The sequence below is a fragment of the Symphalangus syndactylus genome, chromosome 7 (genome assembly GCF_028878055.3).
Source record: "Symphalangus syndactylus isolate Jambi chromosome 7, NHGRI_mSymSyn1-v2.1_pri, whole genome shotgun sequence".
NCBI classification, from domain to species: domain Eukaryota; kingdom Metazoa; phylum Chordata; class Mammalia; order Primates; family Hylobatidae; genus Symphalangus; species Symphalangus syndactylus.
The window spans coordinates 123,148,919-123,163,690 of NC_072429.2; the positions used below are offsets into that span (position 1 = coordinate 123,148,919).

The 14,772-nt window shown below is 36.5% G+C and overlaps 2 protein-coding genes across 2 annotated transcripts in view; one reads left to right on the plus strand and one right to left on the minus strand.

The window, feature by feature from the left end:
• Nucleotides 1-326: 326 nt before the first annotated feature.
• On the plus strand, nt 327-922 carry LOC129486788 (transcription factor SOX-2-like). The gene is made up of 2 exons (XM_055287196.2): nt 327-544; nt 644-922. The coding sequence occupies exons 1-2, from the start codon at nt 327-329 to the stop codon at nt 816-818; spliced, it is 393 nt and encodes a 130-aa protein (XP_055143171.2). The 3' UTR covers nt 819-922.
• An 8,562-nt stretch (nt 923-9,484) lies between these two features.
• TMEM65 (transmembrane protein 65) overlaps nt 9,485-14,772 on the minus strand; it is a 66,988-nt gene continuing 61,700 nt past the window's right edge. The window contains exon 7 of the mRNA XM_055287219.2: nt 9,485-12,159. Within this exon, the coding sequence (XP_055143194.1) occupies nt 12,058-12,159 (102 nt within the window). The 3' untranslated portion in view covers nt 9,485-12,057. The remainder of the gene's footprint in view (nt 12,160-14,772) is intronic.

Sequence of the window (14,772 nt, forward strand, 5' to 3'; positions counted from 1 at the left end):
TTTCGAAGTAAATGCAGTCACTTTGAGCCCACTCTCTTGTGGATGGGTATCATCCACACTGGGGGAAAAAAATGAGGCATGAATACTTGGTATTGAAAGTGGTGGACTGTGATAGAGAGCCAGCCGTCCCCCAAGATGTCCTTCCCTTCTTCCCGTTTTTGGTATACAATTGGACATACAGAATGAAGACATTTAAAGTTTCTCTTTCAGCTCAGTGTGATCATGTGATACAGGTTTAATGGACAAGATGTGTCATGTGGCAACTTAAAAGTTGGCTCAACGGGGTCGGGGTGGGCGCCGGTCTGGGCGCGGGCGTGAACCAGAGCATGGACAGTTACACGCACATGAACGGCTGGAGCAATGGCAGCTACAGCATGATGCAGGACCAGCTGGGCTACACACAACACCCGGGCCTCCACGCGAACTGTGCCGCGCAGATGCAGCCCATACACCGTTACGACGTGAGCGCCCTGCAGCACAACTCCGTGACCAGCTCGCAGACCTGCAAGAACTGCTCGCCCACCTACAGCACGTCCAACTCGCAGTAGGTCACCCCTGGCATGGCTCTTGGCACCATGGGTTCGGTGCTCAAGTCTGAGGCCAGCTCCAGCCCCGCTGTGCTTACCTCTTCCTCCCACTCCAGGGCGCCCTGCCAGGCCGGGGACCTCCGGGACGTGATCAGCACGTACCTTACCGGCGCCGAGGTGCGGGAACACGCCGCCCCAACCAACTTCACATGGCCCAGCACTACAGGAGCGGCCCGGTGCCCGGCGCCCGGCACGGCCATTAACGGCACACTGCCCCTCTCGCACATGTGAGGGCCGGACAGCGAACTGGAGGGGGTAGAAATTTTCGAAGAAAAACGAAGTAAATGGGAGGGGTACAAAAGAGGAGAGTAGAAAACAGCATGGAAAAAACCCGATACGCTCAAAAAGGAAAAAAAAAATATATCCCATCACCCACAGCAAATGACAGCTGCCAAAGAGAACACCAATCCCACGCAAAAACCGCAATGCCGACAAGAAAACTTTTAGAGATCCTGAACTTCCTTTTGGGGTACTATTTTTGTACAGAGAAAAACAGGGGAGTGGGGAGGGCGGAGGAATGGATCTTGTGCAGATTTGGAGGAAAGAAAGCTACAAAAACTTTTTAAAAGTTCTAGTGGTACGGTAGGAGCTTTGCAGGAAGTTTGCAAGTCTTTACCAGTATTATTTAGAGCTAGTATCCAGGCAATGAAAAAATGTTTTAATATTTGCAAGCAACTTTTGTACAGTATTTATCGAGATAAACATGGCAATCAAAATGTCCACTGTTGTAAGCTGAGAATTTGCCAGTATTTTTCAAGGAGAAGCTTCTCGCTGCATTTTGATGCTGCAGCTGAAATTTAGCACAATTGCGAACGTGGAAAGAAGAAAATTATTCAAATTTGGACATCTTAATTGTTTAAAAATTGTACGAGAGGAAAAAACTAAAATAAGTACTGGCAAACCATCTCTGTGGTCTTATTTAAAAGAGCAAAAGTGCAAAACTTACATCGTTGGTAATTTATAATAGCTTTTGTTCACTCCCAACTTTCCATTTTGTTCAGATTAAAAAAAATGAAGTTAATGTGTTCGAAATATTTTCCTATGGTTTGTAATATTTCTGTAAATTTATTGTAGTATTTTAAGGTTTTCCCCTTTGTTTTCCGTAGTTGTATTTTAAAAGATTCGGCTCTGTAGTATTTGAATCAGTCTGCCAAGAATCCATGTATATATTTGAACTAATATCATCCTCGTTAACAGGTACATTTTCAACTTATGTCTTTACTCCATTATACACAGTTTGAGACAAATTTTTGAAATACGAAAAAAGTTGGCACAAGGCCTTTTTACCTTTCTTTTTAGTTTCTTCCCCCCTGGGCAGGATGCAGATAAGATGGCTGGGATCGAAGCAGCCATTTTAGATCATGAAGTAACGTTGCAAATGAAAGCTGTACATGATGAAGCAGAAGGACGAAAAGCTGGGCCTCTGACCACCACTTTCCAGAGCATAACCCTTATACCAGCCCCGGACAACATGCCACAATAATTTTCCATAGGAGATTCATTTCTATCTTATTTCAGTGACTGTTATTTTGGGGTTTTGTTACTTGCAACTAAGCCTCATAAAATTAGGAAAGTTCAGGACAGCAGTTCTCAAAGTGTGTTGGTATGGTCTGCAGACTTCTGGATTTTTTAGGGAGTTTGTGAAATCAAAACATTTTCAAAATATACTAAGACATTATATGTCTTTTTAACTATGGTGACACATTCACCAGTGGCGCAAAAACAATGGCGGGTAAAAGCACCAGCATCTTTGAAATGAGGCACTAGTAGTCATTGCATTCTTCATTGCCATGCACCTGTAGGTGGGGGTTTGGGGGAGGGGTGGTTTCCTTCAATGTCCTTAATAAAGCAGTAAAAAATACTTATTTAAAATCTTTACTCTTAAGTCTTTTAAATTTTCTGTATGAAAAAATGAGAAGTGACCGTGAAGTACGTCTGAGGATACCAAAATATGATGGTTGTCTTGAGGAAAAGCACTTGTGAGGCTGTTTTGAGTTGTGAGTCTCGAGGCAATTCAGATGAGTATTTGACAGACATTTCTTCAAACATGAACAAAGTGAACTGTCACTTCAAGAAAAACTAACAGTATTTGTTGCCAATGACAAATTTTAAGCTTTCAAGTGAAAATTATTTTGGAAAATGTGTATCTGCCATCTGAACTTGATGGCCTCTCAGTATTTAAGAGGCTTTTTGAGATTGCTGGTCATATTAAACATGATTTTTAAACATTTTATATGGCAAAATATTAACATTTGGAAGATCTGCATAGCTCAAGTGAATCAATAGTTTCCATGTGCCAAATGCATGATTTTACAAAATTATTCATGGGAAAAAGTTTCACTCAAAGTGCAAGGTAGACCACTGTAGTCTAATGAAATTCAATGCAAAATCTCATTTATATGGCTTCAGATTCTACGTTGCAAATAACCTTTTAGATACTACCCCTTGTCAGTATTGGTACAGTGTCCAAGAATAAATCTACAGCCTAGGCTATTAAAATATTCCTCTGTTTTACAACTTAATACCTGCATGAGGATAAATTTCTTCATTTACCTGAAACAAAACAACATATCAAACAGACTGGAGAAACAGGCATGATAATCCAGCTGTCTTCTATTAAGCCAGACATTGAAAAGATTTGCAAAATGTGTATTAACAATGCTGCTCTTCTCGCTAAATTATTTTTGAAAAATAATTATCATAAAATATGTTGTTAGCATGAAATTGGTTTATTTTAAAATAGATCAGTAAATATATTTTTAAAAATTGTCAGTTTTCATTTCTGATATAGTCAATATAAACCTTCACAGACAAAAGTTACTTGGGGAAAAAAACAGAACTACCGTCTGATCTAGCAATCCCACCAATGGGTATATACCCAAAGGAAAAGAAATCATTATATCAAAAAGAGACCTACACTTTTATGTCTATTGGAGCACTATTCACAATGGCAAAGATAGGGAATTGACTTGTGACCATCAACTGAAGCTGGATAAAGAAAATGTTGTGTGTGTGTGTATCATTTATATATATATATATAACTTATTTATATGTATATATATATATGAGACAGTATTCAGCCATAAAAGATAATAAAATCATGCCTTTTGCAGCAACATGGATGGAGCTGGAGGTCATTATCTTAAGTGAACATCTCAGAAACAGAAAGTCAAATACTGTATGTCCTCACTTGTAAGTGGGAGCTAAATAAGGTGTACACATGGACATAGAGTATGGAATGATGGACACTGGAGACTTGGAAGGGTGGGATGGTGGGAGGCAGGCATATAAGGGATGAGAAATTACTTTATGAGTACAATGTAGACTAATCAGGTAATGGTTACATTAAAAGCCCGGGCTTCACCACTATGCAATATACTGATGTAACAAAACTGCACTTGTACCCCTTAAATTTATACAAACTTTTTTAAAAGCAAGAAAAAGAAAACACCCTTTGGGGACATCAATATTTTTCCAGAGCATTAAGTTCTTGAGTGTTAAGTTCTTAAATGTTAAGATCTTAAGGCCAAAACGTTTAAAATAATTGATTTATGATTTCGAAAGAATTTGAAGTATAACCACAAAACTCTTCTGTTTATAAAATATGAGAATAGTAATAGTATTAAGCCCAGAGTTAGGTAAGTAATGTCATGTTAAGAAGAGAGGGGGCAGACACATTCTAAAAATTGTAGATCAATATAGTTAATATTAATCCTCAGGGCAAAAGGTCAGAGAACAGATTCAGCAGAAAGTAAAGTAACCATTAGCTCCATTAACCCAACACAAGTTTATTTACTAAGTCAAGTCAAACTGAGGAGTATTTGTTTCTTTGGTAGCTGGTAGACAGAGAATGTATATACATATTGTATTTCCCATTAAGCATTTGATCATGTTACAAAACAGTGGCCTAGACAACTATCACTGAAGATTTACCAAATCTGCCTGAAGCAAAATGTGATAAACTGCAGAAATGGTGCAGAATGACACTGGAAGTCATAGAGTTGATTCTCAAACACGGGTTTGAACTGCATAGGTCCGCTTATATGCATTTTTTTGATAAATATATTGAAAAATTTTTTGGAAATTTGCAACAATTTAAAAAACTTGCAGATGCACCATGTAGCTTAGAAATATTGAAAAACTAAGAAAAAGGTGTGTCATGAATTCATAAAATATATGTAGACACTAGTCTATCATTTACTACCATAAATATATAAAAATATATTATAAAAAGTTAAAATTGGCCGGGCACAGTGGCTCACGCCTGTAATCCCAATACTTCGGGAGGCCGAGGTGGGCAGATCACCTGAGGTCAGGAGTTCGAGAGCAGCCTGGCCAACATGGTGAAACCCCGTTTCTCCTAAAAATACAAAAATTAGTTGGGCATGGGGATGCATGCCTGTAATCCCAACTACTTGGAAGGCTGAGGCAGGAGAATCACTTGAACCCGGAAGACAGAGGTTGCAGTGAGCCGGGATGGTGCCACTGCACTCCAGCCTGGGCGACAGAGCGAGACTCCATCTCAAAAAAAAAAAAAAAAAAAGTTAAAAGTTTATCAAAACTTACGCATACACAGACTATACATTGGAGCCATTTGCAGTTGAGACAAACATAAAGATGCAGTACTAAATTACAACTGGATAAGATTAACTATAGTATATACTGCACTACTACCATAATTTCAGAGCTACCTCCTGTTGCTATTGCTGTGAGCTCAAGTGCTGTATTCACTTAAAAGCCATGTGATGTTTATCATCTCCACATGGGCAGTTCATCTCTCCAGTAAATCGTGTATCATAGTAAAAGGTGATCTCATGGTTCTCAGTTATTTTTCATCATGTTTAGTACAACCATAAACCTTGCAATAATACTAAGGGACCCATACGAAGTCCCACCAGTGACGCTGGAAGTGCTTCCAAGGAGCAAAGTCATGATATTACAAGAAAAAGTTAAATTGCTTGATGTGTACTGGTCTGCAGCTGTAGTTGCCTATCCTTCAAGATAAATGAATCCAGCATAAGGACCACTGTTAAAAAAAATTGAGAAAATTTATGAAGCCATTACTGCATCTATACCAGCAAACCTTGCACTTTTTGTGATATATCTTTTTATCTCGTATTGAAAATGCAACTTTTATGTGGGTGCGGTATTGCTATAAGAAAGATGTACCTATAGGCTCTAATATGATTGGAGAAAAGGCAGTCATTATATGACAATTTAAAGCAAAAGGAAGGTGAAGGATCTAAATCTAGAGAATTTAATGCCAGCAAAGGATGGCTTGATAATATTAGAAAGAAGTTTGGCTTTAAAAATGTTAAGATAACAGAAGAGGCAGCTCCTGATGACCAAGAGGCAGCAAATGAGTTCCCAGACGCCATTAAGAAAATCATTGAGAAAGGCTATCTACCAGAACAGGTTCTTAAGGCAGACAGAAGTGCCCCATTATGGAAAAAAAATAATGATATGCCACAAAGAACATTTATTAGTAAAGAAGAGAAGTGAGCACCAGGATTTAAGGCAGAAAGGGACAGGCTAATGCTGTCGGTTTTTGCAAATGCTGTTGGGTTTATGATCAAGACTGCACTTATCCATAAAGCTGTTAACTCCCAAGTCTTGAAGGGAAAAGACAGACACCAGCTGCCAGTCTTCTGGCAGTGTAACAAGAAGGCCTGGACGACAAGAACCCTTTTTCTGGATTGGCTCCATTGCTGTTGTCTTTGAAGTCAGGAAGTACCTTGCCAGTAAAGGACTGCCTTTTAAAGTTCTTTTGATACTGGACAATGCCCCTGGCCACCCACCCAGAACTCCATGAGTTCAATACTAAAGGCATTGAAGTGATCTATTTGCCCCCAAACACAATGTCTCCAATTTAGTTTCTAGATCAGGGAGTCATAAGGACCTATAGGCTCATTATACACAGTACTCTATGCAAAGAACCATCAGTGCCATGCAAGAGAACTCTAACAAAGAGAACATCATCAAAGTCTGGAAGGATTCCACCACTGATGATGCCATTGTTGCTACAGAAGAAGCCATGAAAGCCATCAAGCCCAAAACAATAAATTCCTGCTGAGGAAAACAACCAGATGTTGTGTGTGACTTCACAGAATTTACAACAGAGCCAATCAAGAAAATCATGAAAGAGGTTGTAGATATGTCAAATAAATAAATAAATAAATAAATGGTGGAGGGTAGAAAGTTTCAAGACCTGAATCCTAGAGTGAATCAAAAGCTAAGCAATTCAAAAGCTTAGCTTTTGGAGATGAGTGCCTCTGAATCAGTGCCACGCAATGAGGAGGAAGACATTTAGAAGCAGTGCCAGAAAACAAATCAACATTAGACAATCTGGTAGAAGTGTTCTGATTATTCAAGACTGATTTTACAACATGAACCCTTCTACCACACAGGCACTAAAACTAAAGCAAATGGTGGAAGAAGGATTAATACCATATATAGAAATATTTTGCAAAATGAAAAAAAGCAAAACATCAGACAGAAGTTACAACACGTTTTCATAATTACACGTAGTGTGCCTGCCTTTCCTGCTTCCCCTTGCACCTCTGCTACCACTAAGAGCAAGACAAATCCTTCTTCCTCCTCCACCTCAGCCTACTCAACATGAAGACAAGAAGGATGAAGACTTTTATCATGATCCACTTCCACTTAATGAATAGTAAATGTATTTTCTCTTCCTGATGATTTTAATAACATTTTCTTTCTTCTACCTTACTTCATTCTAATACAACATATGATACATATAACATACAAAATGTGTTAATCTACTGTTTATGTTATCAGAAAGGCTTCCAGCCAACAGTAGGCTATAAGTAAAGTTTGGAGAGAGTAAAAAGTTGTATTTAGATTTTCAACAGCACAGGGGGTTGGTGTCCCTAATCGCTGCATTGTTCAAGGGTCAACTGTGAATGATTTGCTGATGGGAGTATCCACAGACTTCTTTGAATTCTAGGGTTGCTTCCCCATGCTTCTGTGCCATTTCCACCTACTGCTGTCAGTAAACATGCAAGGAGTAAGTATTAATCTTAATATTTAACTGTTACTCTTTAGGCTTAATCCAGACATTAGTAATATGAAACAAAAAGAAAAAATTTCACCATGAATTCCAAAGTGGAACATATTTCATGTATCTGAGATTTTCTTAACACCAACTTTCTAGCACCTAGCATGATACTTTCTCTTCACAGAATATCTGTACTGTTTGTGCCTTCACTTCTTTCAGGTCTTCACTGACCATCTTCACTTATGGCCACTGGTACTTTCTATCCTCTTTATCTTGTTTCATTTATCTCTATAGAACTTACCACCATCTGACATAAACAATACTTAAGTGTATATTTGCAGGTGGGTGCAGGGGCTCATGCCTGTCCTAGCACTTAGGGAGGCCAAGACAGGCGGATCACCTGAGGTCAGGAGTCTGAGGCCAGCCTGGCCAACATGGTGAAACCCCGTTTCTACTAAAAATACAAAAAAATTAGGCTCGATGGCACGTGCCTGTAATCCCGGCTACTCAGGAGGCTGAGGCAGGAGAATCACTTGAACCCAGGAAGCAGAGGTTGCAGTGAGCCAAGATCATGCCACTGCACTCCAGCCTGGGTGACATCAAGACTCCATCTCAAAAAAAAAAAAAAAAAAAAAAAAGGAGATTTGCTTTTCTGTGTTCTCTTCCCCTATTACTACCCACCCCAAAAAGAATAAGCTTCATGAGGGTACAGATGTTCTGGTTGTTCACTCACTGCCTTGAACATCCTAGCACATAGTATGTAATAAAGAACACAAGATTTCTTAAATGAATCTTGAGATTGTAAGCACAATACTCTGAAATTATAGATAAGAAAATGACTCCATGAATCTGAATCTGGAGGTAAAAAGGAACCTAGGCAGAGAGCAGACATTACAAAGCCCATGCAACTGATGTCCCTACTGCCTAGCAGTTAAGAAGACAGGCTTCATACTTGGACAAAATAGGATTCCAGTCCACTTATTCGTAGTGGCAAACTAACCTCTTCATGACTCAATTTAGCTACGAGAAAATAGAGTTGATAATGATAATAGCAGCAACTTAATGTTGTCATTAAGGTGATTAAATGCAATAATGTGTGTAAATTACTAGCACACAAAGGAACAAATAAGTGTTTAATAAAAGGGAAATATTATTATTATTATTACTACTACTATCATCATCATCATCTCAGTCAGGATCCAAAGCCAACTTTTTAGTATTTCCCAAATACTTTATGGTAAAATAGGCTAACTAGTTTCTAAGTCCAGACAACTGAGAAAAAAAGCAGATTAGAGAGATAAAAGTTGCCAGAAGCAAGATCAGAAAAAAATATGAAAACTATAAAAACTAGATTCTCAAGGTACTGCATTACCACACAATAATAATATATGTAAACATAATGCTTAGTCACTAAGAAAAAGGTTATATTATATTTAATATACCGTCTTAAGATGGCAAGAAAATATAATTCTAAAATTAGAAAAATTTACTTCAAAATGGCTCATACAAACTTTTGGTATAAAAGATAAACTTCCATTACCTTCAAAATTTATGTTATAGAGAAAAATAATAAAGTAAATGAGACATTATTACATAAACAGCTTGGATATCTCTGCTGTAAATACCCATCAGTGTGACTTACGTGAGTCTATCTAAAGCTTTTCTATGGGCTCACTCTTCACTCATACTCTGTAATGTTGTATCTCAGGTGCAGATTCCACGGAGGTGGTAAATTGTTCCATTCACTGTCTCAGTGACATTGCTGCCACCTCGTAACAAATCCGTATTCATTAATCCTGTTTGCTTTAGTAACAGAATATACCAAGGCCCTCTGAGATTAGTAAGAAATCAAATTTCAAAATCAAAACCACATTCCAAATTTCTTAAAAGATACTTTTTTTGTTCAATTCCTTTGTAAAAACATTGGTCACCATTTAACATACATGGCAACAAAATGCACCCAATTTACATGCATCAACAAGTTAATAAATCATGATACATGGACAACACAAATTTCAAACAAACAGTACTAAAGTAGCTCATGTTGCATTTAACTATAGTTCTTGTACTCCTAATAGAGAAGTAGCTAATATGAGAAACAAACAGTTCCAGTTTCAACCTGAATTAAAGTTTTTTGTGGCAAGTAATGTGAAACAATGATCATATGAAGTCATTATCTTAAAAAGAACCATTCTTCAGAAATCACTTTGTGCAAAGCACCATACTAGTGTAGACTATGATCTTAAATATATACCTTCAGATAAAGACAAATGGTCTCCATTTTTTTGAAAATTAATTACCTGAATGATTCAAATTTTTATTATGCCCATAAATTAAAATTATCTTTCAATGTGAAGGTTATATATTTTGACACCTTAAATAATTCTGGAGATGTTCATTTAAACCAATAATTCCCTGGGACTGGATTACTTTCAAGAGCAAAAAGAAAAAACAATAATCAAAAGCCCTTTCTAAACTCACAGGCAAGGTTTCTGATACAGGATTTAATTAATAAGAAGTTAAGCACCACAATAAAACACATTTTTAGAAAACAGAATGGACTGCCATCAGTACACAAGTTAGGGACAAAAGAAAGCACTTACACTTTACCTCCCACCTTTCCCCCACAAAAATTTAAGCACTCTAATCCTATCAATCTGAAATTTTACAAAGGATTTTTTGTGTGGTTATCCGTGTGTGGTTATTATATGGAAAATACAAACTGAAATTCTATGTAAGATCTCAAGTTCTAGAATCATGATTTGATTCAGTAAGAATGTCATATTATTTGTGCATGTTATATATTTATTTTTAGATTATATGCTATATTTTTATGCTATCTCCCCTCAAAGTCTATGATTAAAGGATGGCACTTATTCATTCTGAAGTGCATGAGAGAATTTATGACAAATTGCCTTGTGAAAAAAATCTCCTCTGAAGAGTTCAAAGTAATTATGTATAAATAAAACCTTAAAATAAATTGCTGTGAATCCTCTGCATCTATTTAGCAACACAAATAACTTCAATAGCCAAAATATTATTTTAATTTTAATTTAAGTTTCTCTCCTCCATGATGTATTTAATTACGCTGTTACAAGTAAGAGTAATTTTTTAGCATGTGTAATAGATCACATGCTAAAAAAGTTTATGGGTTCAGAAAGCTAAAATTTATAATTCTTGCATGGTTATACTTAAGTCAGATATGTAAGACTAGAAATAAGTAACTTCAACCTGAAATACGCTTTAAATACCACAAAAGAAGAAAAAAGAAAAACAAAGGGAAAAAGGATTTCTCCTCATGTAATTTTTTAGTAGATTATGTAGCAAAAAAGCAAAATATTAAATATCTAGTTTTCACTTCAAAAGAAATTATTCATAAATAAAATTCACTAAATAACATATAATGAGATTAGGAGTATGAGTATGGGGTATTCAGACTTATTCAGATTGGAAGATGACATCTTTGGAAGGGAAAAAAAAAAAAACCTTACCAAATAATATAATTTGTGTCTCATTAACCTTTCAAACAACACTTCAACTTCACCATTTATACCATAAACCTTCTTGACAGTTCCTATTTTCTACCTTTTTTTAAAAAAAGCTTTAGTCTCTTAATTTCCAAGCATCATGTTAAATCCCTTAGTTCAGTCTAATTCCACGATCCCCATTTCAAAGACTCTAAAATAATCATTTGCTTCCCCTCAAAAGTCAGAATCCACCATGTAATTATTCAAAACTGGGAAACTAAAGGTTAAAAAAAATCAACTAAAAATAGTATGCTTGTATGGTTTCATGTAGCAGGGAGACCACATAATTGCACTTTCTGATTAACCTCTGGCCCTTAAAATAGTAAAGTCAGAAAATTAAAATGAGTAATATATACTTAAAATACTTAAAATCTGTATCTATATCCATTTTCAATAGACGGGAGAGTTAAGAAAATGACTGAAATTATATGATTATAAATGTTTACTGCATAACAGTACAAAATTGATGTTCCCAAAAAGAGGGTAAGAAAATCTTTAACTGATATTAAACATCTTAAGTAATTTGGAAAAATCCCAAGGTTGAAATGTAACTATCAGGGAACAACAAAAAATGCTTTCATGCATGTACACATGTTAAGTAACAAATAAGCAAACCCTAAGTCAATACAGTACATCAATGACACTTAAATAACATTATGAATATAAAAAGAAAGAAAAGATAAAATGTTGACTGCTATTGATGAAAAAGCATTTCAACAATTTACACAAAATGATACTAAACAGCTTTTTAAAAAAGATGTCCTAAGAAGATCAAGCCACAATAAGTTAGTGTTTTCCATAATACATGCTAAATTATTTGATCCCATATCTATACTGTTACTGTCTTAATTCCTAAATGTTGTGACAGCATATTTAATTACTGAGGTACATTAGTTTACATCTTTTTATAGGTATTCTAAGAGGATTAACTTTTCGTTTCCAGTTTTTCATCTTCTTCACCTCCTCCAAAGAAAATTAAAGGAAACATTCCTAGAATGCAGCCAATAGTCACCCCAACAGCTTTGCCCTAAGGAAACAAAAGAGAACATTTTTAAAATTACTTTATCTCTGATAACAAGGCAGGAAAAAAATCTCACCAGCTCTTCTCAATATATTTGGATTTGCTACCCTTCATATATATTCCTCTTCGATATTTATCCCTGTCTATACCTAATTATATGTAGATATAATCATTATGTAAACATATCTTTGTTTTCTTCCTCAATCTGTACCCCTGCATAGCCACACATTTTCTCAAACTCTTTTCCAAACTGCTACATAAACTTAAAGACTTCTAAGTTCAACTGAATTGACGGGTCTATATTCTACTTAAATCTCTCTTTACCACAATAGCCACTGTTACTTCTTCAACATTATAAGTGAAATAACAATAAGCATTTCCATGTATAGTTCTTCCCCAATGATTTGTTTAAAAATCAAACAGTATTAATATTTGTGCATCTTCATGAAGCATTCATCCTTGACAAAGCTGCACATGCTTACATACCAATTTCAGTATACATAAATGTAGACATACATACCAATTATCCTGCAACCTCACCTACATTATAAAAATTTTATTTCATTTTTATTTATTTTATTTATTTGTTTTAGAGACAGGGTCTCCCTTTGTCACCTAGGCTGGAGTGCAGTGACATGATCATAGCCCACTGCAGCCTTGGCTCAAGCCATCTTCCTGATCTCTTCCCGAACTCTTTGGCTCAAGCAAGCCTCCTGACTCAGTCTCCCCAGTAACTAGAACTACAGACAGATGCCACTATGCCTAGATAATTTTGTTACTTTTATTATTATTATTATTTTTTTGTAGAGCCAGGGTCTCCCTATGTTGCCCAGGCTGATCTTGAACTCCTGGCTTCAAGAAATCCTCCCACCTTGGCCTCCCAAATGAGATTACAGGCTCTGGGAGCCACCACACCCAGATCATTATAAAAATTTATAATTGTTATTTTTGTAAATGGTTTTCAAAATTTGCATTCCTATGATGACTATCAAGTTTATATACTTTTCAATTAAGTTTCATTTCCTCATACAAATATTTATTGAGAAGCTACTATGTGTCAAACTCCGTACTGGGTGTACCATGGAGATGGACTAATCTTATGCAGTCTGTCTCTCCCCTCCAGGAACTTCTAGTTAGGTACACAGGGAAAGACAAAATAAGTTCTATCAAACATTACAGATACTATGATAGCTACATAATCTTTAGTCTTGAATGAAATGTTTTTTCTTAAAGTCTATTTAGCTATCACACCCTACAGTTTTTCTTTTTTCTTTTTTTTTTTTTTTGAGATGGAGTCTCGCTCTGTGGCCCAGGCTGGAGTGCAGTGGTGCGATCTCGGCTCACTGCAAGCTCCGCCTCCTGGGTTCATGCCATTCTCCTGCCTCAGCCTCCTGAGTAGCTGGGACCACAGGTGCCTGCCACCACGCCCGGCTAATTTTTTGTATTTTTAGTAGAGATGGGGTTTCACTGTATTAGCCAGGATGGTCTCGATCTCCTGACCTCGTGATCCGCCTGCCTCGGCCTCCCAAAGTGCTGGAATTACAGGCATGAGCCACCATGCCCAGCCCATATCCTACAGTTTTTCTAACAAATTTAATAGCAGACATTAATATTTTGACAATAGCTTGCATAAAAATTTTTCAACTCTGTTATTTTGAGGGTTTTGGTGGTGGTAGTGGTATTAGTAGTATGACCAATGCTTGATATTAATAGTCAAAACTGTTATTTCCGTTATGCCAAAACTTTAAAAGGTATCACTCATGCAGAGTTTTAACAAGCAGAAATTTTCTTCATTCCACATGCTGATAAAGTTAATCCTAGCTTCTTGTTTTTTGACTTTAACATATTTACTCATTTGAATATATGCATAGAGAAATCATGATGTTCTATTTCAGACTCCTGACTTTCCCACATACAGAAAATAACAATTGCCAATAGACCCCACTTTCACTTCCCACCCATTCTGTTAAATTCCTCTTGCAACCAAGGCTTTCCTCGCCCCTCACTTTAGGAATACCAGTCAGTGATTTCTGACCCAATTATCTCAAGAGATATAATGTCAATAGGATGGAGAGGAAGAAAAAAAGTGATACACTTTTCTTACTCCCTGATCCAGGACCTGAAACAATTTTTTCCATTGTGAAAACATTTATTTATACATTATTATTATGTCTTACAGTACTCTAGGCCCCATAGTTAACTACACTGGGGCTAATCGTAGAATTTGAGTCCCATCTGTAATACTGTTTTATAAGAAAATATTTTTTGAACTTCAAACAACCAAATTACAAGTGAGGTTTTAAAATACACCTATGAAACCTGGAACCTGCATGTGTATTTGTATTTATTCTATCACGGGTAAATTTCAGAGTCATGAGTAGATGGCTGATCACTAACTTCAAATACTTCAGGCTGTATAGAATCAAAATGTTATGTTACAGAGTAGAAGAAGATTTGATTCTAACATAAAACAAGCAGAGTCAACAACTAAGGAACAGAATCACTGTTGCCATAAACCAGTGAGGGGTTTATCACAATACACACACAGAGACACACACACCCAATGTATTAATACTAGTTTAGTAATTTAGATGCTTTTGTCATAGAGAAGAGAAAATG

Excerpts from the sequence above, each read along its gene's own strand:
- LOC129486788 (XM_055287196.2), top strand. The coding sequence starts at position 327 with ATGGACAGTTACACGCACATGAACGGCTGGAGCAATGGCAGCTACAGC. Across the intron at positions 545-643 it reads TACAGCACGTCCAACTCGCA|GGCGCCCTGCCAGGCCGGGG; the intron begins GTAGGTCACCCC and ends CTCCCACTCCAG.